The 25265-nt window shown below is 39.5% G+C and overlaps 1 protein-coding gene across 1 annotated transcript; it reads left to right on the top strand.

Annotated features, from left to right (window-relative positions):
- Positions 1-6038: 6038 nt before the first annotated feature.
- LOC139471429 (zinc finger matrin-type protein 3-like) lies at positions 6039-21012 on the top strand. The gene is made up of 5 exons (XM_071253792.1): positions 6039-7161; positions 16521-16710; positions 19043-19212; positions 20144-20361; positions 20756-21012. The coding sequence occupies exons 1-5, from the start codon at positions 6659-6661 to the stop codon at positions 21010-21012; spliced, it is 1338 nt and encodes a 445-aa protein (XP_071109893.1). The 5' UTR covers positions 6039-6658.
- The last annotated feature ends 4253 nt before the right edge of the window (positions 21013-25265 follow it).

The raw sequence follows: 25265 nt of genomic DNA, 5'->3' as shown, positions 1-25265 counted from the left end.
AATGAGGGTGGTCATAATTCCTTAAGACAATAAGACAACTTTGTATTTGATAAATTGCATGTGTTGATCTTGTAAATTCCCAACAGATGTCACTCACTTCTGAGAAATATTTTATCCTGCAGTAATGATGATGATACAGAATAGTAATATAGATGCAGTACAAACTTAGCAAAAGTCCTGATAGGCAGATATAGATACATATGTATATACTTGCAAATAATCATCCAATTATGGCTGAAATAAATGCTAGGAGGTTGTGGATGTTGAGAGGTTTGTAGATTTTGCAGGATGTGGAGTCATTCCAGAAAGTCTATGGTTCAAATCCCAGCATGTGACGTCAATTATTTTTCACGTTTACTTTGTGGCCCTACATAACCATGATATATAATAATATAAACAATAATATTGTTCTTTAACCAAATATATGATATCAAAGGGCAAGTATGTCAACGGTTTTTGATGTTTTTAAATCACACATGAAAATAATTCCAGGGATGACACACTTAAGATTCCATTCAACAACTAACACATGTATTTTGTATGTTTTACATACCATACATAACTGCATTTCAAATACATCGATTGTGGGTTTTGAGGAAATAAAGATGTCTAATCACTCTTCATCAAATTTATTCTAGTTCATAGTCCCTTACAGTTATAAGTTGAAGAGCGCGTTGCAACAAGTTCTAAAGTAAAGCTGGCGGGTAGATTGACTGCAGTACAATGCAGAAAATTCTTTGAAATATACTAATATCTTCACACAAATAGACAAATAATTGGTTCAGTTAGTTGTGCCTTACTTCTCGGTTACTTAAATATTGTATTTCATTGAATAGTTTAAACATGTCCATGGTCCCCTGTTCACAACAGCACATGATGATCCAAACAGGAAATACTTTTCTTTACAACCTAAACCCAGCCAGCTTAATAGGAAATTAACATAACAATTAATCAAAGGCTGAGTTATCACATCAGCTATATTTATGGTCACTGGTCAAAGTGCAATGTTATCCTCTTACATTCTCTCGATGTGCATTTTTGTCTCTGTAAACACATTCTTTCAACTTGCCAGACTGGGGAAGCTGTACTTTTGACATTATATTTTGATTTAATCATTTTCTAGTGAACCAATTGGAAAACTTGTACAGCATTTGTAAATGTGGAAAAATTATCTCCTCAGAAGGTATTGGGGGCTGAAAGTTTAAGTAAATTCATCTGCTGTGTCTTGCAACATGTCATAAATGAGTTCATTTAATCTTGCAGATTAAAGAAGTTAGTTACAAATTTTGCTACGTGGAAGTCTTTGATGACATTTTATATTGTTGGCTACATATCCAGGCCAACTACAGTGCTGTGTAGGGCTGGGATGGGTAACTCGGGTCGGGTTGGTCCTCAGTAGGACCCAGGTACCCACTGCACTATCCAGACCCGTGGTTAGTTACATGATATAATGTTTAATGACAAAAACTAGGTATAGCTCAGTGGTTACACTACAAGTCGCTAATGCTCTCATTTCTTTCTGATGATGCACACATTCCTTTTGACTTGTATATGTTTGAGTAAAGATAAAGCTTCAGTCAACTTCAGTGTACACATGATCTGATTGTTTGATACATGTATCTAAATAGGTTTTGCCATTGCTGCGGTAAAACAAGTCCCAATCAGACATTTTTTTCCCGACTCATGAGTCCTACAGTGGGTACCCGGGTAGGGTTGGGTAATTGTGGGTTTGGTACCCCGGGTAGTACATTTGGACTCGTCCGTCCCAGGCCTAGTGTTGTAACACTATTTTTGAATATTTTAACAAAGATGGACATATTGCCCAAGTGAGTATTGCTAACTTGAATAGGAAACAACGACAGGTACATGTTGTTTTGTTCCTTCGCTTCTTAAACAGTGTATCAGAGACTCCACCCCTTGATAAGATATCAGTAGTTATCAGTCCATCAGAGGAAATATGTCCTACCTGTGCTGCAAATTTACTACATAACAATTTTCTTATTTACCCTGTTATCATGGCTATGGGTGATGTTTTGTTTTTGTGTTGTTTTGTTTGTTGTTTGACGCCACACTCAGCAACATTCCAGCTATATGACGGCGGTCTGTAAATAATCAAATCTGGAGCAGACAATTCAGTAATTTACATCATGAACATCGATACACTCAGTTGGGATACGATGACATGCATCAACCAAGTCAGCAAGCCTGATCCCATTATTCACCTCTTACGACAAGCATAGTCGCCTTTTACGGCAAGCATGGGTTACTAAAGATCTGTTCTACCCTGAATCTTCACAGGTTGAGTGTAATGGTAATTAGGGCTGTTACAATTCACTCACGTATTCGGTGAATCGAACCGGATCCATTCATGAATTCGATTCGTTATTCGTGCCACTAGAATCGAATATTTATGATTATGCAGTCTCATGCATTTACATATCCTGTCCCTTAAAATATCCATAAGAACGTATTATATGCATAGATTTTTTCAAAGACAACGCTCTTTTATATACTCACACCCAAAAGAAACGCAAGTGGTTTTTAGCAAATAGGTAACAAACACGGAACCATAAATTGATGAAGTTTTAACATTTAGTGAAGCCTGATGGTGTTATCAATATTTTTGGTTGCATTTTAGAAGCCCCGAGTAAAAACGCAACATAAAAAACAAATTGCCAAAACGCACCATTTCAATGAATATGTGGGTATCATGCACCCATTTCTCGCAAAATCAAAAATGCACGAACTGTAGTGGGTATAAAACTGTGGCCGATTCTTGGACCTACCACTCCTTGGTCAACAATGCCACGCCTAACTCATATTCAGAGAAACCAGGCTATCGGACGTTTGGAAGCTGGAGAGTCTGTCCAAGATGTTGCCCGTCATTTCAACGTTAACATAACCACAATTTACCATCTCCTGCATCAATACAATGCTACACAGACCACAGATGACCTTCCTCGGGGCGGTCACCACACCTCGACAAGATCGGCAGATTACCCGTCAACAACAGCGACATCCGTTCCTAACTGCAAGTGAAAGTGCTCGACAGACCATAGGAACACATAATCGACACATTAGCCAGGACACTGTGATCCGACGTCTCTGTTCCAACAACCTCAGATGTCGCCGACCAGCACGACTTCAGTGGGCACAGGGTCATCACAATTGGCGTCATTGTGAGTGGAGGCGTGTCACCTTCTCTGATGAAAGTCGCTTTTGTGTCTCCCATGCAGACGGAAGAGTCAGAATTTGGCGGCGTCGAGGGGATCGTTTCGTTGACAGAAACATTGTGGAAAGGGATCCATGGGGTTGACCTAGCGTCATGATATGGGCAGGGATTGGACTTAATGCAAGATTTGGACCCATGTGCTTTCTGAATGTTGGTCAAGGTCGGGGACTGCTCAGCGGTATATCGACCAAGTAATCAGACCCCATGTTGTTCCATTTTTTGCACAACATCAACAACACATTTTCCAACAGAACAACGCTCGTCCCCATGTTGCCAGAGCTACCATGGCCTTTCTGCAACAACACAACATCTGTGTTCTACCATGGCCAGCCCTCAGCCCTGATCTGAACACCATCGATCACTTGTGGGATGAGGTTCAAAGGCGTCTGCACAATTTGCACCCAGTCCCTACAACTGCCGATGAACTACATGCAGCTGCTCTGGATGTGTGCAGGAGGATCCCTAGGGCCTTCACAAATCGTCTGATCCACTCAATGTACAAGAGATGTGTGGCAGTGATCAATGCTAATGGTGGTCACACCAGGTATTGACTGACATTTTGGGTATTGACCTGAAACTGTGTAAGCCCTTAACATTTAAAAAAAACAATAATGTCATCTGCCTTTTAATCCATTAAACTGTCTTCAGTCAAATTTTTGTCAATCTTGCCCTATTAGTATTTCTTGTCTTTACTGTTGAAAATAAATAACATGTATACTGCATACTCGACTTGACTTGTTATTGTATTCGTGAATCAATATTCATATTCATTACCCTATATTCATGATACAAATCATATTCGCCTAATAGTGTATTCGTTGCAGCCCTAATGGTAATGAAATATTCCCACTGTTTCTGTATCTAAAATTAGATTTTTCAGTTTGTATATTTATATCTACCCTGCAACCTTGTTAAGTGCAGTTTTAAACCTAATTATGGTAATGTTGTAAATATTCCAGACCTATTCAGGTGAGCTACAGAGCCATTTGGCACAATGGTTAACACAATGTTTGAGGTATCATGCACAACACCAGGTGAGCTACATGTAGGAGCCACCCCTTAGCGATAATTCAGGATTGATATTTACTCTGAGCCAAAAGACGGATATCAACTGATAACTGATCATTGTTCTTTGGCTGGCTGTTTTAGCATCTGCTATGATATGAAGTTTGTCGAGAGACAATGTAACAATACTTCCTCATATAAACAGTAGGGTCATAAAAGATAAATGCAGAAATCCTTATCAGTTGATTGATCTGTTTATCTATTTAATCCACACGTGAAATAGATTAATCAGAACACCATTAAAGTCGCAATAAATAAATTATTAGATTTTCATCTCACTTGCCTCAACACATGTCCAAGGTAACCTACAAATAAAGAGAACAGCTTTGGGTTCCCTTTCTGTATTGTTGCCATGAACAGCTGTACAGTTGCTGAAACTGTGTAAGGCAATATTTATTCATTGATGTTATCATTACTTGCTAAAATACACTACATCCATACCATATGTTTATGCTTCGTGTGAATCACACATCAGGGCCCCGTTCCACAAAGCCATCTTAGCGCTGAGGTGATCGTAACTCCCATACTTTAACACTGGCTTATGATAGTCGTAGCGCTAAGATCGCTTTGTGGAACGGTGCCCAGGGCTCGATGTAATGAACTTAATTTAACCTGCACTAGGTGCATGTTGACATGAAAACCAGGTTGCACCAAAGAAAACCAGGTTGCACCAGTCAAAACCAGGTTGCACCAAAGAAAACCAGGTTGCGCCAAAGAAAACCAGGTTGCACCAGTCAAAACCAGGTTACACCAGTCAAAACCAGGTTTGACCAAACAAAACCAGGTTGCATCAAACAAAACCAGGTTGCACCAGTCAAAACCAGGTTGCACCAAACAAAACCAGGTTGCACCAAACAAAACCAGGTTGCACCCTGGCCCCATAAACTTGTCAAAGTTGAAACACAGGCAGGTCTGCTGCAGTGTCGCATCAATAAATGACGCATTGCTGTAAAACGTAACAGGAAAATGTGCACATAATCTTGAAGTGCAAACAGCTTGAAGAAGCCAGGCCCAAGAAAGTGTGATAAATTACACATAACAAAGGGATTAGTGATGTTGTATGGTACTTAAACTTCGATTTTGTGTGTAGACAAGTAAGGGACAGTCAGACACATTTGAATGATTTTTTAATTTGAAGTTTACATGATATATGACTTTTTACATGACTGCGAAACTGACGTTCATAAGTGTATGACAAACAAATAACTTACTATTTTTGCTTAAAAAAATTTGCCGGGGCATTTAGAAAATTAAAAAGAGGTGTGCATAGTAAAAATATACACAATGAGTTAAGTTTGTTTTCAGAGATCAGGAGAAGAATATGGTGCTTCATATGATGCCATCTCCTTGACATGTCATATGTGACATCCTACATTTGGTGGCATGTCGTGTGCATATTACTGCCCTATGATTATTATGGAGAGTGGTATATTCCAGGTTTGCAATGCTTGTGTTGTAGGTTACTATGACAGCTACCAGTACAACCAAAACTATGACTACAACCAGCAGGGCTACACACAAGGGACCCAGTATCAAGAGCAGTGTAACAACAACCAGTATGGACAATCATATGACCAAAACAATCAGTACCAAACTTATGGACAGAACAATGACTTCAACTCAAGCGGGCAATACACACCGGGATATAATCAAAATAACAACCAGTTCACTGGTCAATATAGTGCTCAAAATGCTAATGATAACCAATACGGACAAAACTCTACGCCAGGCAGTACCTATGGGCAATATGTGAGCAATGGGACTGACTCTACTACAAGTTCTGCTTATAGTTCGAGTTTCACACAGAACAGCTTCCCTGCAGATAACACAGCAAGATACTCACAGACAGGGAATTACAGCTCGTATACCCCAGCGCCTGCCACCAAGGACTTTAACCAGAATAGTGTTAGTGGTTATGGCCAGAGTACTACAACAAACCCTGGTTACAGTCAGGGGCAAAAGGCGACTGGATATAACGGCGGTACTGCATATGGACAGACAAGTAGCTATCAAAATTCAGGCAGTTATCAGACATCTGTTGCTTCAAATTCTGTTTCTAGTTCTGGGTATAGTCAGAATTCTGGCATAAGTAATAATTATGGACAGAATGGGGGTCAGTATGGCAACCAGTTTGGACAGAACCTGTTCAACCAGAGAAAACAGAATGGCCCGCAGAGTAGCACAGGGGGAGATTACTCTAGTTACAAGTTTGACACCCAGCCCCCTCCTCCACCACCTCCATCCCATGTGCAACATACTCAAAGAACGGGGAATTATGGGAGCAATAACACACCTTCCCGTTACCCTGACACTTCCGGTCGGGGTCAGTCGTATGACCGAACTACACGTGGGAGATCTGGTATGGACCATTATTCAACACGTGGTCAGGGTCCAACACGAGGAGGAAGAGGGGCATCAGGACTTAGTGCCTCGTTTTCGCAAGGTCAAGGTCAGTCTGACCCGCCCAGAGTTTTCAGTGGTCGCGGAAATAGAGGGGGGAGATTTGTGAACCAGATTTGTGTGAGCACCCACGGAGGATATTCCCATCCCCAGACTCGCGAAAAGAATATTCAACAGAACTCTGAGGAAATCATGGCAAAGTATTCGGATGTGAAACCCAAATCAATCCTTCCAGCCGGGAAGGAAAATGTTCCTAAGTTTGTGAAAGAAGAACAGCACCCTGTTGTGTCAGCTGATGATGTGGTGCCGGTTGAGGTTGCTGGAAAGACATCGGCAGACCCACTGGTGGCTGCGACATCAACATATGTAATCCCAACATCGGCAGTGACAGGCGTCGGAGACCAGCTTCTGAGCCCAGAGGTAGAAGCTAAGCTACGGGATCTCATGCAGCCCCTTTATTGCAGGTAAGCAACTTTTTATCACAATATTGTTTTCAATGAAGCGACAGATGATTGTGTGTAGCTTTGTAGCAAAGTACATTTTGAAGTATGAATGTGTAACACACTACTGTTTAGTTAGTTGACTGTGTTGGCTGTGTAGCACATTACAGTTTAGTGAGTTGACTGTGTGTAGATGTTCATCACATTATGGTTTAGTGAGTTGACTGTGTGTAGCACATTACAGTTTAGTGAGTTGACCGTGTGTAGCACATTACAGTTTAGTGAGTTGACTGTGTGTAGCTGTGTAGTACATTACAGTTTAGTGAGTTGACTGTGTTTAGATGTTCATCACATTATGGTTTAGTGAGTTGACAGTGTGTAGCTGTGTAGCACATTACAGTTTAGTGAGTTGACCGTGTGTAGCTGTGTAGCACATTACAGTTAAGTGAGTTGACAGTGTGTAGCACATTACAGTTTAGTGAGTTGACTGTGTGTAGCTGTGTAGCACATTACAGTTTAGTGAGTTGACAGTTTTCCAGCATGTTACAGTTTAGTGAGTTGACAGTGTGTAGCTGTGTAGCACATTACAGTTTAGTGAGTTGACGTGTGTAGCTGTGTAGCACATTACAGTTTAGTGAGTTGACTGTGTAGCACATAACAGTTTAGTGAGTTGACAGTGTGTAGCACATTACAGTTTAGTGAGTTGACAGTGTGTAGCTGTGTAGCACATTACAGTTTAGTGAGTTGACAGTGTGTAGCACATTACAGTTTAGTGAGTTGACAGTGTGTAGCACATTACAGTTTAGTGAGTTGACAGTGTGTAGCTGTATAGCACATTACAGTTTAGTGAGTTGACAGTGTGTAGCACATTACAGTTAAGTGAGTTGACAGTGTGTAGCACATTACAGTTTAGTGAGTTGACAGTGTGTAGCACATTACAGTTTAGTGAGTTGACAGTGTGTAGCTGTGTAGCACATTACAGTTAAGTGAGTTGACAGTGTGTAGCACATTACAGTTTAGTGAGTTGACAGTGTGTAGCTGTGTAGCACATTACAGTTTAGTGAGTTGACCGTGTGTAGCTGTGTAGCACATTACAGTTTAGTGAGTTGACAGTGTGTAGCACATTACAGTTTAGTGAGTTGACTGTGTGTAGCTGTGTAGCACATTACAGTTTAGTGAGTTGACAGTGTGTAGATGTTCATCACATTATAGTTTAACGAGTTGACAGTGTGTAGCTGTGTAGCACAATACAGTTTAGTGAGTTGACAGTGTGTAGCACATTACAGTTAAGTGAGTTGACAGTGTGTAGCACATTACAGTTTAGTGAGTTGATAGTGTGTAGCTGTGTAGCACATTACAGTTAAGTGAGTTGACCGTGTGTAGCACATTACAGTTTAGTGAGTTGACAGTGTGTAGCACATTACAGTTTAGTGAGTTGACAGTGTGAAGCACATTACAGTTTAGTGAGTTGACAGTGTGTAGCTGTGTAGCACATTACAGTTTAGTGAGTTGACAGTGTGTAGCTGTGTAGCACATTACAGTTTAGTGAGTTGACAGTGTGTAGCTGTGTAGCACATAACAGTTTAGTGAGTTGACCGTGTGTAGCTGTGTAGCACATTACAGTTTAGTGAGTTGACAGTGTGTAGCACATTACAGTTAAGTGAGTTGACAGTGTGTAGCACATTACAGTTTAGTGAGTTGACCGTGTGTAGCTGTGTAGCACATTACAGTTTAGTGAGTTGACAGTGTGTAGCTGTGTAGCACATTACAGTTTAGTGAGTTGACAGTGTGTAGATGTTCATCACATTATAGTTTAACGAGTTGACAGTGTGTAGCTGTGTAGCACAATACAGTTTAGTGAGTTGACAGTGTGTAGCACATTACAGTTTAGTGAATTGACTGTGTGTAGCACATTAAGGTTTAGTGACTTGACTTTTTAGCACATTACAGTTGAGTGAGTTGACAGTGTGTTGCTGTGTAGCACATTACAGTTTAGTGAGTTGACTGTGTTCAACTGTGTAGCAAATTAGAGTTGAGTGAGTTGACAGTGTTTCTGCATAGCACATTGCAGTTTAGTGAGTTGAGTCAATGACAGTGTGTAGCTGTGTAGCACATAACAGTTTAGTTAGTTGACAGTGTGTAGCTCATTACAGTTTAGTTAGTTGACAGTGTGTAGCTCATTACAGTTTAGTTAGTTGACAGTGTGTAGCTCATTACAGTTTGGTGAGTTGACAGTGAGCACATTACAGTTTAGTTAGTTGACAGTGTGTAGCTGTGTAGCTCATAACAGTTTGGTGAGTTGACAGTGTGCAGCACATTACAGTTTAGTGAGTTGACAGTGTGTAGCTCATTACAGTTTGGTGAGTTGACAGTGTGTAGCACATTACAGTTTAGTGAGTTGACTGTGTGTAGCACATTATAGTTTAGTTAGTTGAGAGTGTGTAACTTATAACAGTTTAGTTAGTTGACAGTGTGTAGCTGTATAGCACATTACAGTTTAGTTAGTTGACAGTGTGTAGCTCATTACAGTTTAGTTAGTTGACAGTGTGTAGCTTATAACAGTTTGGTGAGTTGACAGTGTGTAGCTCTTTACAGTTTGGTGAGTTGACAGTGTGTAGCCAGTGGTAGAAACAAACAGTTTTAGTCCACTAGTCCTTATAATGGTAACATGTACCCAAACCCTTTAAAAGGGCAAATATCTACTCCTCCTTATGATACCTTAACCATTGGGCAGTTTGGCAAGGACTATATGACTGTGTAGCACATTACAGTTTAGTGAAGGGATGCTATGTACCTTTTTCACATAGTTCATTATAGTTTATGAATGGGCCTCATGGTACATGCAAGTGTTTAGTTAACATGATGAATAATGTCAGTACTGTACTGTTCCTTGTGGTGTCCTGTACAGACAGCTTGTCAGTCGCACTGTTACAATTCACTTGCGCTTTTGGTGGATCGAACTGTATCCCTTCATAAATGGAATTCATGATTTGCGGTCACTAGATTCAAATATTTATCACTAAGTTAAAAAATATCCAGCAGTAGAATCAGCTTTTGCAAAGTGCTACTCTTATGGTTATTAGTACTTTAAGTATACATAGTAAATGCTGCAACTGAAATAACACGATATTGAAATATATAATAAATCAAATAAAATAATCATGATAATCGTTCAAATACAATTCTTCCAATTGTTGTATCAATATTCTTTGAAGTTATATTATTGTGTATTTTTTAACGGAATCAACGGTAGAATGGTAGAAAGTGTGTGCACATGATACCTCTTTCCGGCTTAGTTTACGAGAAAATATGCATGGTAATCTTAATTTCTGCAGATTAAACAATGCCTAGAAATACTGGAAATATAATTTAAATGGTAAATCCTCATGAATGTCTACTGATATTTTATCTTATGTCTCACATTTTTATCGACCAATTGAAGTTTGTTATCACCTGAATTCCCTGAAGAAATATGATGTAGTTTTTTAATGCACATAATACGATGTTGACTGATAGCACTCGGTCACCCTTGCAAGTCGTGTATACACACACTAACCAACAACAAACACACGTCAGTCTGGCTGCACCTCTTTATTTCATATCATTTCTTATGATATCCGGCCTCAAATTGTAATGTCCAGTCAGTACTTTCTCGAAAATGGTCCGGTTGGCAAATTTGGTAATGTCTGGTTTGTGCTTTTCAAAATCGGACATTTTTCAGTCATAATCGGACATGACCGGTGAACAGACCGGTTTTCAGATCCCTGGTGCTCACCAAGAGTTACAACTTAACGTTGTTGTCAAGATCCTGCAAACCCTATTTCATGCGCCCATGTTACCTTTTCAGATAACCATGATAACATGCCAAGTTATCACCAGTTATCATGGTGATACAGTCATCTTTTTCCTTTTGTTTTCATGGTTATGTAGGCATAATATGCTTGTAAAGATATTATAACATAATAATTGTTATTAATACACTTTTAATTAGTTTCCAATCAAGATTGAAACAACACCTTAATCCTTTATCCTTTCTGTACTTCTGGCTTCATCTGATTATCCTTTCTGTACTTCCGTCTTCATTTCATTATCCTTTCTGTACTTCTGGCTTCATCTCTTTATCTATTCTGTACTTCTGGCTTCATCTGATTATCCTATCTGTACTTCTGTCTTCATCTGATTATCCTTTCTGTACTTCTGGCTTCATCTCATTATCTATTCTGTACTTCTGTCTTCATCTAATTATCCTTTCTGTACTTCTGGCTTCATCTAATTATCCTTTCTGTACTTCTGGCTTCATCTAATTATCCTTTCTGTACTTCTGGCTTCATCTATTTATGCTTTCTGTACTTCTGGCTTCATCTTATTATCTATTCTGTACTTCTGTCTTCATCTAATTATCCTTTCTGTACTTCTGGCTTCATCTAATTATCCTTTCTGTACTTCTGGCTTCATCTAATTATCCTTTCTGTACTTCTGGCTTCATCTAATTATCCTTTCTGTACTTCTGGCTTCATCTACTTATCCTTTCTGTACTTCTGGCTTCATCTGATTATCCTTTCTGTACTTCTGGCTTCATCTAATTATCCTTTCTGTACTTCTGGCTTCATCTATTTATGCTTTCTGTACTTCTGGCTTCATCTTATTATCCTTTCTGTACTTCTGGCTTCATCTAATTATCCTTTCTGTACTTCTGTCTTCATCTAATTATGCTTTCTGTACATCTGTCTTCATCTAATTATCTATTCTGTACTTCTGGCTTCATCTGATTATCCTTTCTGTACATCTGTCTTCATCTAATTATCCTTTCTGTACATCTGTCTTCATCTAATTATCCTTTCTGTACTTCTGGCTTCATCTAATTATGCTTTCTGTACTTCTGGCTTCATCTTATTATCCTTTCTGTACTTCTGGCTTCATCTTATTATCCTTTCTGTACTTCTGTCTTCATCTAATTATCTATTCTGTACTTCTGTCTTCATCTAATTATCTATTCTGTACTTCTGGCTTCATCTGATTATCCTTTCTGTACATCTGTCTTCATCTAATTATCCTTTCTGTACATCTGTCTTCATCTAATTATCCTTTCTGTACTTCTGGCTTCATCTAATTATGCTTTCTGTACATCTGTCTTCATCTAATTATCCTTTCTGTACTTCTGTCTTCATCTAATTATGCTTTCTGTACATCTGTCTTCATCTAATTATCTATTCTGTACTTCTGGCTTCATCTGATTATCCTTTCTGTACTTCTGGCTTCATCTGATTATCCTTTCTGTACTTCTGTCTTCATCTAATTATCCTTTCTGTACTTCTGGCTTCATCTAATTATCCTTTCTGTACTTCTGGCTTCATCTGATTATCCTTTCTGTACTTCTGGCTTCATCTGATTATCCTTTCTGTACTTCTGGCTTCATCTAATTATCCTTTCTGTACTTCTGTCTTCATCTAATTATGCTTTCTGTACATCTGTCTTCATCTGATTATCTATTCTGTACTTCTGGCTTCATCTGAATATCCTTTCTGTACTTCTGGCTTCATCCAATTATCCTTTCTGTACTTCTGGCTTCATCTTATTATCCTTTCTGTACTTCTGGCTTCATCTGATTATCCTTTCTGTACTTCTGGCTTCATCTGATTATCCTTTCTGTACTTCTGGCTTCATCTAATTATGCTTTCTGTACTTCTGGCTTCATCTAATTATCCTTTCTGTACTTCTGGCTTCATCTAATTATCCTTTCTGTACTTCTGGCTTCATCTTATTATCCTTTCTGTACTTCTGGCTTCATCTAATTATGCTTTCTGTACATCTGTCTTCATCTCATTATCTATTCTGTACTTCTGGCTTCATCTGATTATCCTTTCTGTACTTCTGGCTTCATCTAATTATCCTTTCTGTACTTCTGTCTTCATCTCATTATCTATTCTGTACTTCTGGCTTCATATAATTATCCTTTCTGTACTTCTGGCTTCATCTGATTATCCTTTCTGTACTTCTGGCTTCATCTGATTATCCTTTCTGTACTCCGGCTTCATCTAATTATCCTTTCTGTACTTCTGGCTTCATTTAATTATGCTTTCTGTACTTCTGGCTTCATCTAATTATCCTTTCTGTACTTCTGGCTTCATCTACTTATCCTTTCTGTACTTCTGGCTTCATCTTATTATCCTTTCTGTACTTCTGGCTTCATCTAATTATCCTTTCTGTACTTCTGGCTTCATCTAATTATGCTTTCTGTACTTCTGGCTTCATCTCATTATTTGTGCTAATCAGTGAGGATAAACCTATTTGTTATCCAAAACATGTTGTTGTTACTGTTATTCTGCTGGTATTCCAACATATATATATATATAGTTCTCATCAATTGGTTGGCCTATTCCATCTTGATAATGATTTAAGTATCTACATCGAAACGTCGCTCTTTGCAATAAAGCAGAAGTTGTTATCCATAATGTTTTCAATGGTTGGGTATATTTAGTCATTTTCATCATGTTGCCATGGTTACTGGCTTCAAAATATCCTATATGGCTTCTAAAAACTTTAGCATGAGTACTTGGCTGTCAGCAAAAAACATTACCTTGGAGATCTGTTAGCATGTATTAATACTGGTGGTGTTCAAAGATTGATTGGAAGGTCCCCAAAACAAATTATCTCTCACAATTTCCTACAGTGAAACAAAAATGATTTTGCCCCCTCTCTCCACCCTACGGAAGCCTTTTAGGACCATATGTTTTAGTGGGTTTTTTCTTGAAATTTCAAGATGTTATGTGGAAATTTCAAGATGCTAAGCTGAAATTTCAAGATACATGCTAACTTGAAATTTCAACATAACATCAATTTCAAGTTAGTATCTTGAAATTTCAAGAAAGAAAGAAAACCCCCAATGGCCCTAGAAGGCTTCCGTACAGCTCTGAGATAGTTTTGTTTCTTAGTGAGGTTTACTCACTGCTTTGTACTTGAGAAAAGGGAGAAAGGATGACCGAGGCCAGTGTTGTTGTCTTTAAGAATGTAGTGATGAAGCAAGTAAGTTTTCTTTGTAAGATGTGATCTAGTTTTACTGAACACTGAACAGCAAATGACACTAACCAATTAATTTGATGATGGCTTGGTTGCCAGTCTTCAATCATGATTTTACAACCATTTCCAACACTAATTATTACCATGCAGTCAGGGATGTATCTTTGATTCAAAACTACCGTATTCGATGTAATAAACACCCAGGTCGCTCTCCAAAATAGAAATAAGAGGCTCTAAATCATGCTAATTAGAATATTGGTTTGCTGAAAAACAACAGAGTTGAAAGATCGTAAATTTCATGGTTTATGCTGACTCCCTGAAATGTCTATATATGACAGATATATTTTTCCGGAAATTTAATTTCCTATAATCAATGATGCATATAACATATGCTGAACAACAAAAGTTACTGTGACATTGAATAAGATTTAATGCAAAGTTATGTTTTTTACCAAATCTGAAACAATTTCGGTTTGCAATAGATAAAAGACTCCTGTCTGTGTTCAAATGGTTTAATTTGCCATACTGACTACAGAAAATGCGTGATTTCATAAAAAACATGAACATGCCAAAGTGTCAATTTACAAACGTTTCGAAGTTCCTGGAGTGTCTGTGGAACACATGGTTGATGTCGAAGGCGCCGATCCATCTCATCCCACATGTGCTCGATTGGTGAGAGATCAGAGGAGCGAGCTGGCCAGTGGATGACATTCAAGTTGTTTTGTTGAAGAGAATCCTGAACAAGTCGAGCAATATGAGGCCGGGCGTTGTCATGTTGAAACGTATTGCCTGGGCCATGACAATGCAAAAACGGTAGAACAACGGGGCCGATGATCTCGTCGCGGTAGCGCTGTCCATTGAGATTTCCCTCTTGCACTATCATACGGGTCCTTTGTCTTGCTGTAATCCCACCCCATACCATAACGCTGCCGCCCCAGAACTGATCTTCTTCCATGACACAATGATAACGTAACGTTCACCTCGACGTCAGTACAGACAGGGCTGTCCGGCGTAGACACTGTCTGCACCACTGTAGATGTGCTTGACAGTGGTTTCCTGTCAAAATGGGATGTCTGGCGGGTCTTCTGGCGACATTGCCTGCACATCTGAGGCGACGACGTACGGTTTGTGAAGATATTCGTCAAAGGCCAGGGATGCTTCTTGCAGTCACTGTTGCTGGCTGGAATCGATTTCATAGGTGTGTTGCTCGAATCCAGTTGTCTTGTCAATTATTGGTTACGCGTGGTCTGCCACTCCGAGAGTGGTCTTTGACTGCATTCGTCTGTTGCCAACGATGCCATAAACACCAAATGGTGTTTCCATGGACTTTAAATTGTCTTGCAACATCACGTTGACTCGATCCTGCTTCAAGCATACCAATGGCTCGCAGACGCTCATTTTCGGACAGGCGTGGCATTTTGTAATGTTGAATAATTGCGTAATTTTGTTGTTTTTCTGAGTGGTTGTTGTCAGAACGATGCTAAACAATGCATATGGAATCCCACTAATGCACATGTTTTTATACCCGTTCTTGGGTAGTGAAATGCATCGGGCTTGCATAAAAGTCAACTTTTGCATGGAATGCATGCTTTTCTGTAGCAGTTGCGTTTTTGTGACTTGTTTCCTTACATGTACTACAATATTGAAAACCAAACTTTACTTGTTGGAAAAATACACTAAAATATTGGTGTCACAGAAACTTTTGTTGTTACGTATATGTATTATATACGAATAAATATATTTTGTGTACATTGATCAATCGGAACGGGTGCTAATGGGGATTGTTCACTAGCCAATGTATTAACAAATATCGCTGTGGGTGCTTATTAGAGATGGGTGCTTATTACGTCCAAAAAGGTAAGTGCCTTTGGAAGCCAAACTGAGAAAAAAGTTATTTTCTCCCAGATTGGGATCTTTTTATAGTTAACTTTTTCCTTCACTGGTTCTGTTATCAGTGAAATACATATCACCTTGACCAAGCCATCACATTAGTATATATTATTAAAACTATATTAACATGAATTGGGAATTTTTCATTTCCCATTTGGGAATTTCTGCTGACATTGGCTGTAGACTTGGGGCTGAGTATTGGCCTGTGAGCCAAGATACATCCCTGGTCGTTCACCCTGTGGTCAACCCGCAGATCATCCTAGACTTACATATAGTCTATGAAATCTTATATTACACAATACACTTCTCAAATTTAAAACAAGTAATTTTCCTGATCCTAATGCTGATTTCATGTGGAATAGAGCTAGCTAGAGCTGGCTAAACCTGCATTTCTATATATATATATATATATATATATATATATATCTAGATTGGTTTTGTTTTCCTAAAATAAATATTTTCCATGCTTGTTTCAGATTGTGCAGTGTCAACCTGAATGCCACGTCTCAGGCTCAGCAGCATTATGAGGGGAAGAACCATGCGAAGAAGTTGCGGATGTTTCTCGCATCCTCGTCAACGTCAGCAACAACTGCAGATACATCAGCTGGAGGCACTGCGACTGGAACATCGGACAGTCCTGCTGGGGCCAAGGATAAGGAAAAAGAGGTTGCTAATTATGACAAAATGGGGAGATGTTTCAGCATTAGACTCAGAGGTTTAGATGTTCCTGAAAGATGTCCTTGGGGAATGGGTTGGTTGAGTGGTTAAGGTGTTAGTTCTTCATGACGAAGACCTGAGTTTGATTCCCCAAATGGTGTTTGGTGCCCCAACTTATCTAAACATGCAGAAAACTCTACTTTCTCACTCAGTCTTCTGAAAACGGCTAACCATTTTGAAGGTGGAACTTCGGACAATGTTAGAGTGTATGATCCCAGCATTGCCACAATAGCAGCCATACCCACAGGCCCTTGTGTCGTTGCTTAAATATTTCTACATCACTTTGAAACCAAGTGGGCACACATGGCCAACAGACCCGCACAGAATGGGTGTGTGTCGGAAAGTAGCCCTCTGATCGGTCAATATTTTTAGTTACCATCGTTAATTGCAGGTAGCTCATGCAGTTTCTGAAAATTTGTCTGCTAAGCCTACAGAGCTGCTTTCTGACACACACCCATTCTGTGCGGATCTGTCAGCCATTTGTGCCCACTTGGTTTCAAAGTGGCGAGTCGACAGCTTTCAGTTGATAAAATAAAGAATTTGGAGCTGTTTTGTATTGGAATCAATAGAATAATCACCCTTGACTAGGTAGATATGAAGTTTTTGTGCCTGATTCGTTATTTCAGTTTAAGAACAACGGTACAAGGCGAGCAGTGCTGTACACAGTATCTGGCCTTGTGTAGAGGCAGAGTGGATAGTGCATTTCTGAGACTCGTGATATTAATTGATCTCGAAATATTCATGCAACGACACAAGCCTGTGGCCATACCCTGGATATCAGTTTGGCCCAGGGCCCCGTTCCTCAAAGCGATCTTAGCGCTAGGATGATTGTAAATCCCATACTTTATCATAGACTTATGACAGATGGGATGCAGTTCTCCAACATGTGTTATTAAATCATTGTGTAATGTGATGTTTGTTGATTGTTTTAACTGGTACCGATGCCTGAAGTGAAGTGCTATGTATGTTTTGTATGTTGATTTGGCAACATTGATGGAGTTATGACCAGGCTAGATGACGAGTCTGTGCTCGTGTCTGCCCCGGATCATGTTATTCCCAACATGTTGTTCCCAAGCAGTTTACCCCGTTCACAGTAGGCAGAGAAACTATTACATAAACCATGAATTTCTGGCAGGTTAAATTATGTATTCAGTTGTCTTTTTTATGAGTGAGTGAATATTGATTATGACTGCATTAGTAATTTTGAAGTAAAGGTTATCCAAGTTTTTGTAATTACGAGGGGACAGTGGCGTAGCTTTGTGGTTAAAGCGTTTGCTCGTTAAAGCGTTTGCTCGTCATGAACGTCATGACATTGGCTGTAGACTTGGGGCTGAGTATTGGCCTGTGAGGCAAGATACATCACTGGTCGTTCACCCTGTGGTCAACCAGCAGATCATCCTAGACTTACATATAGTCAATGAAATCTTATATTACACAATACACTTCTCAAAAATTTCTGGTGTCCCCGCCATGATATTGCTGGACTATTGCTAAATGCTGTGTAGAAGCCTACTCACTCACTCACTCACTCTCTAATTACATGATACAAACAGTGTGTTGTTGGTGTGTACATCCTGCATATGTTGACACCGTGACATGTCTACTGTATACTGAAACTGTGAATGCAAGCATTAATGGCATAGAATAGTGACATCTTGAATCATGTGTATATCACCTACCTTGGCTGTGTTTGTTGTGTCTGGTTGTGTTCGGATTAATTGAAATAATAGAAAATTGGTCGGAGGCAATCGGCAAAATGATCAAACTCCATTTTCAGATATCAATGCAATGTCACACTTGAAAGTTAAACTTGCTTTATTATAGGCCACAAACATCCAGAACAAGTGGTAAGGTAACATGTATCAGGATATGATGTTTCTTGGAAGGATCATGCAAACTGATAACAGTGTCTGTTTGGGTCAGTAACGGATTATTATGCATATAGAAAGGTTCAGGTACTATTTTAAGTGTTTCGCTCTTGACTCTCAGCGACAGAGACAGAATTGACCATCAGGGAGATCTGGATAATTGTTAATTTTTATCATGCAATGCAAGGGGTGCAATCTGCTTTGTAGAGTTGTGTCCCTTTGTCGTGCCAGGATCTGATGGTCATAGGATCCAATGCACCATAGACGGGACTCAATGACTTGTCTGCGAACACTAACCTACAACACTGTGATATAACAGAAATACTTTTGGAAGCAGAGTTTAACCCAGCTGATTGTTTCCCCTCGTTATACTTGTGTGTGTATTTGTCTAATTCCTGTCCCTATGTCTGCAGAAGAGTGAAAGTACGCCCCTGGATGAAGAAGTTTACTGTAAGATCTGCGACGTGTCCTTCACCTCGGTGAAACAATCCACCCAGCATTATCAAGGCAAGAATCATGCCAAGAAAGTGAGACTTGCCTCAGCAACCACCATCTCCTTGCCTAGCGACACGGTTGTCAAGGGGTACGCACCATAAATGTTCTCACGTGTTTTCCAAGTTGTCAGTAACCCATGCTTGACATAAGAGGATCGGGTGGTCAGACTCGCTGGCTTGGTTGATGCATGTCAGCGTATCCCGATTACGTAGATTGATGCTCATGATTGGGGGCGGTGTGGGTAAGCGGTCAAAAGCACCAGACTTGCAAGCGCCAGGTGCTGAGATCGTATCCCGCTATTGACCAGGTTGTAATTTTAAGCCTTGGGACCAACAATGTTTAGGTCTTGACAGTGTTGTCACTACCCCTAGTGTACAGTATATACATCCAGTGCAGCAGGTAATGGGTACTCAATATGTGAGGTGGATGTAAAAACCTTCTTGCGCCTCTAGACAGCTTGGGTTGTATGATCCCCAGGGAGTTGAGAATAATAACTGGAATGCAAACAGGTCCACTGGTCGGGGAACAAATAAAACTGCATTTGAGCACATACTAGTACCTGGATACCTGTGGTATAAAAATGTATAATATAATAATAATAATAATAATAATAATAATAATAATAATAATAATAATGTCAATCACTGGATTGTCTGGTCCAGACACACCATCATATAGCTGTAATATTGCTGAGTGCATGTAAGTAAATGGGAAGGTGTGGCCCTGAAACGATGCTACAAACAAGATAGAAGTGGTTATCCGTGACAGGGGCGGTGGGGTAGCCTAGTGGTTAAAGCATTCGCTCGTCATGCCGAAGACCCGTGTTCAGTTCCCCACAATCCACATGGGTACAATGTGTGAAGACCATTTTCTGGTGTCCCCCGCCGTGATATTGATGGAATATTGCTCAGAGCGGCGTTAAACCATACTCACACACTCACCCACTTATCCATGCCAGTTTTATGTCTTAAAATAATTTCTATTTCCATGTGTGACGGCCATGGTGTTGTTTGTTTCAGTGAGGGTACTCAGTTTGAGTGTGTGATGTGCTGTGTCCACGTCACGTCACAGGATCAGCTCAACATGCATCTGAATGGGGCCAAACACAAACACAAGCTTCGTCTTCAGCAGCGGACGGGGGGAGCCCTGCGGGGGCGGTGGGTAGCTGGAGACTGGTGGAGTGCTGGGAGGGGCAGGGGGGTGGAATTCTCCAACACTGGGGAAAGAGGAGGAGGGGGTAGGTGATCGTCTATCATGTTTATTAATGTTTATATGTTTATATGTTTATAAAGTTTACAGTATTGTATTTAATAAAGGGGAACAGGTGTACAACAGCAATCATTAAATCATATATATATATAAAATATAATAGTTTTTTACTTATCCTTCATAAATCCTTAATGCATTTGCTGCTTACCTTACGACAATATAGGACAGCGCATAGCGATGGTCTTGGGTGAAGAGAAAAATTGTTTTGCTCTCAAATCCCACTTTTTACATGGACCATCGCCGCTGTCATGTGACCTTGTCATTTGACCTTGATTGAATATCACCTATCACATTACAGCTAGGACATGTCTGTATTTGAATATCAGAGCTGTAAACAGTGCAACTGAAATTTACATTTTCAGGATTCAAGAGGCCATTTGGCAGGGGAGGCAACTGGCAAGGATCTGATGACAATGCAAGGAATTTTCAGCCATCGGGACCAAAGCGTCCCCGTCAAGACTTCTCAAATTACCGCACACCGAGTGGAAAATTTTACTGTTCATGTTGTAACGTCACCTTGAATGTGGAGAGCCAGTTTGCACAACACGTTGCCAGCAAACGCCACAAAACTAACCATGCAACGCAGCGCAATTCCTCGGACAGTGCTGACACCTACTAGCCAGTTGGATGGATAGTCCAGTCGCATGTCTGTGTTATAGACATGCCTGGTCAGTAGTGCTTTCATTTGTGGTTGAAAAAAACAAATTCAAACACTGAACTGTTGTGAAGGTCAAGGCTTGCAGACGATTCAGACTTCCAGACTGAAGAGTTCATATGTCACCTAGAGTTGTGCCCCTTTCCTATATTAACAGATCAGAAATCTGCCCCGTTTTGGTGAAATCAAAGTATGTACTTTTGCAGTCAGCTATAATTCTAAATTATGTTTTGAATTGGCGCCATATACGTTTTAGTCGTGTATCTCAGTTGTGTTTGTACCATATTGTTCAGTTCAAGCAATGTGGTTGTTTTCATGTGGTCTTGTCATGGTAATACTGCGTTAGCTCACAACAAACAGTGACAACATTACCATTAGAGAACGCCATTCCATTTCGATTGAAAAGTGAATGTTCTCCAGAGACGAGCGCTTGCCAATGTGTGTAACATTTGGTTGAAAGTAAAAAAGATCTGTGAGAAATTTGAAGCCAACAAATAATAACTGATATTGTGCAAAATAATGATTGACGGTTTCAGTTTTTTGTATGATGTGTCGATATAAGATTTTCTGTTGATGAGGTTTAAATGAAACGTTTAAGTTTTTTACAGTTTTACTTGTATGATTGTGATAAGTAGTGAGTAGGAAAACACTATATTTGGTAATTTGTCAGTTACCTGTTTTGTCTTGTCACTGTTTTCTTGCAATCTTGATAAATTTAACTAGTGTAAGTCTATGCTGAAGTATGAGAGTTACAACTAGCGTAAGTCTATGCTGAAGTATGAGAGTTACAACTAGCGTAAGTCTTGCTGAAGTATGAGAGTTACAACTAGCGTAAGTCTATGCTGAAGTATGAGAGTTACAACTAGCGTAAGTCTATGCTGAAGTATGAGAGTTACAACTAGCGTAAGTCTTGCTGAAGTATGAGAGTTACAACTGGCGTAAGTCTATGCCAAAGTATGAGAGTTACAACTGGCGTAAGTCTATGCTGAAGTATGAGAGTTACAACTGGCGTAAGTCTATGCTGAAGTATGAGAGTTACAACTGGCGTAAGTCTATGCTGAAGTATGAGAGTTACAACTGGCGTAAGTCTATGCTGAAGTATGAGAGTTACAACTAGCATAAGTCTATGCTGAAGTATGAGAGTTACAACTGGCGTAAGTCTATGCTGAAGTATGAGAGTTACAACTGGCGTAAGTCTATGCTGAAGTATGAGAGTTACAACTGGCGTAAGTCTATGCTGAAGTATGAGAGTTACAACTAGCATAAGTCTATGCTGAAGTATGAGAGTTACAACTAGCGTAAGTCTATGCTGAAGTATAGTTACAACTGGCGTAAGTCTATGCTGAAGTATGAGAGTTACAACTAGCGTAAGTCTATGCTGAAGTATGAGAGTTACAACTGGCGTAAGTCTATGCAGAAGAATGAGAGTTACAACTGTCATAGCACTGACAACACTTGGAGGCTGGAAGCTGTGGCCTTCGTTCTGCCAGTGTCGTCAGTGTTTCAGGAGCCTCATTCATTGCTTTACATAGACGTGTTAAACAGAGATGGCTGTGTTCATGTTGTGCAGACATACATCTGTACATCTTGATGTATTTAAGAATATTTACTTATGTTGAACCTTGTGTGACTTTGATGAATTAAATATGGAATTTGCTGCCTTTCTGCAATTTTCAAAAACATTTGCAAAAAGTTTGACTATCGCAGTATAATTCGTTCAGTGTGAAGTGTTCTGTAAGATTCAAAAGATTCTGGACTAATTATGACACGTGAAGGTGTGATTGTTAGATGTTTAAAGTCTCAGTTGTCAAAAGATATATCCTATATTTAGCAAGACTCACATTTCAAGGAACATTTGTCAGTTTAAGTTGCTTCTGTTCCACAACTAGAATTGTCGCTGACTGTTGATCAATAACATTGCCGAGTTGACAGCACATGTTTATCTACTAAGTTGATGAGGGGGCACGGTTGGCCCAGTCATCTAAGGTGTTCCTATATGCTGTGAAGAGTTGCTTCCCTTTTGCACGCCAGAAACCTATGATTGTGGGTTTGAATCCCAGTTCGTCCCGATTATGTTTCTAGGTTTGTCAGCACCATACCCTTGCTTGTGGGTTTCTTCGAAGTGGTAAACGTCTGAGACCTGCATCACTTCGGGCTTTCCTCCCACATTAAGCTGACACGCCACAATATAACTGGAATAATGATAAAAGTAGCGTTAAACCCAACTCACTCACTCACTACTAAGTTGATGGACTGAAAAGAGATCAGCGTTCTTGTGTTGTTTTTGCGTGTGTTGGTGAAATAATATACTTCATTTCAGTAATCATGTTGTCAATCCTTCTTTTGTTCAGTAGGCGGTGGGGTAGCCTAGTGGTTAAAGCATTCGCTCGTCACGCCAAACACCCGGGTTCGATTCCCAACATAGGTACAATGTGTTAATCTTTGCTAAAAGTGGCATAAAAGCCAACTCACTCACTCACTCACTATTCTGTTCAGTCCTCAGATAGACTTGTAGGTATATGAAGTGGAACTTACCAACATAGGCTACACATATAGATGGCAGAAGCATATGTACTGTTGTGTCATTTAAGTGATGATAAATATAGAACTTGTCTCTGTTGTATAAGTGTAAGTAAATTGTTATGAATCTGTTGTAAATGAAAACTTAACTAAGATTACAGGACGTAAATTTATGTACTTGCAGTATGTTGTTTACAAATGAAGGGGAAGATATTTTTTTGTCTCTTCTAATATAATAACAAAAGGTCATTTTGATAAACATTAGTATCTCTTGAGAACCTTTCAGCTCTTCACTGTATTGTAAATTTTGCAAGAATACTATTTCTTGCCCTGAACTTGTAAGATGGCTTATTTTGTATAACAATATGTCCGCTACAGTATTGTGACAATTAACAGGAATATTAGGGCTGGGACGATTCCAAATTTACTAGCCGAGTACCCACCCCCCTATGACCCGACCCTACCCAGGTACCCGCTGTAGGTCTCAAGGGATAGGTCCAAGGAATAGGTAATTTTTTTACCATATCCCTTGCAAAACGTATTAAGGCACATGTATTAAACAATCTGGTCATCCATACACTGAAGTTGCCTGAAGTCATATCTTTATTCAACCATATGAAAAGTCAGAAAGAATGGGTCCATAGTCAGAAAGAAATGTGAACATTCATGATTTGTAGTGTAACCACAGAGTGCTTGATAATATTTGTCATTAAACAATATATCACGTGACTAACCACGGGTCCGGGTAGTCGTGTTGGTACCCTGGGTCCTACTCAGTACCCACCCGACCCGGAAACCCAAGTTACCCGTCCCAGCCCTTAGGAATATGTATTCTGTTGATCAGTATTTGGATAATTAGATTAGATCTTTGAGTACGGGACAAGGCTCAGAGAATTGCAGTCCCAGCACCTTTGATTCAAGTCTTTCGGCAACACTTTGTGTGCTTGACAAGTCACTCAACTTTGACTCTAATTAACAAACAATACTTTCTTAGTTTGCGCAAGACATTAATTTCAACGCCTTCACCTGGAGGTGGCACCGAATTGTGCACAATTGTCCCACTATAGCACTGCTCAGTAATATTTTGAAATGGCTGCAGAGCTATTTGATGATGGTAAGTGATTGGAAGCAATAAGTATATGGCTAAAAAAATAATAGTCTTGGTTCTCAGCCAGCGCCCACATCATCACAAAGTTCCCGCATGTTTCGTTTTGATTTCCATTTTCAAAAAATTACAAAAATAATAATACTTAAAAACAATGCAATCCAAAATAGCACACAGTTACTTCCCTTTACATCCACACTGCTTTACTGCGCATCTCGTGTTTGGTCATGGCGGCAATGGGAGTTTGTATGCTTGTTTATGTAGGGAGGCCCTTTCCTAGGTGGTACACAACTGTTTATTTGGTTGCATGTAAGTTTAAACAAGAAAAAAACGAAAAAAATGTCCACCCGCACTATATTTTCAAAAGTTATTGCCTGAGAACCAGTTCTATTATTTTTATAAGCCTAATGTTCCATTTTATGAGAATAATTTCATCATGTAGAATTATCTTATTGATTTAGACAATTTCATCTGTATTTTCATGTTCAGATTGAAAATAGAAGTCTCTTCCTAACGATATATTTATCTTTGAAAATGTGTACATAATTCAAAATACTTTGGTGCCATAACATTTCATGTACTGTTTATCAAT

Source organism: Haliotis cracherodii, unplaced genomic scaffold (assembly GCF_022045235.1).
Source record: "Haliotis cracherodii isolate W230 unplaced genomic scaffold, xgHalCrac1.p SCAF_22, whole genome shotgun sequence".
Classification (NCBI taxonomy): Eukaryota; Metazoa; Mollusca; class Gastropoda; order Lepetellida; family Haliotidae; genus Haliotis; species Haliotis cracherodii.
This window is presented reverse-complemented; position numbering and strand designations above follow the sequence as displayed.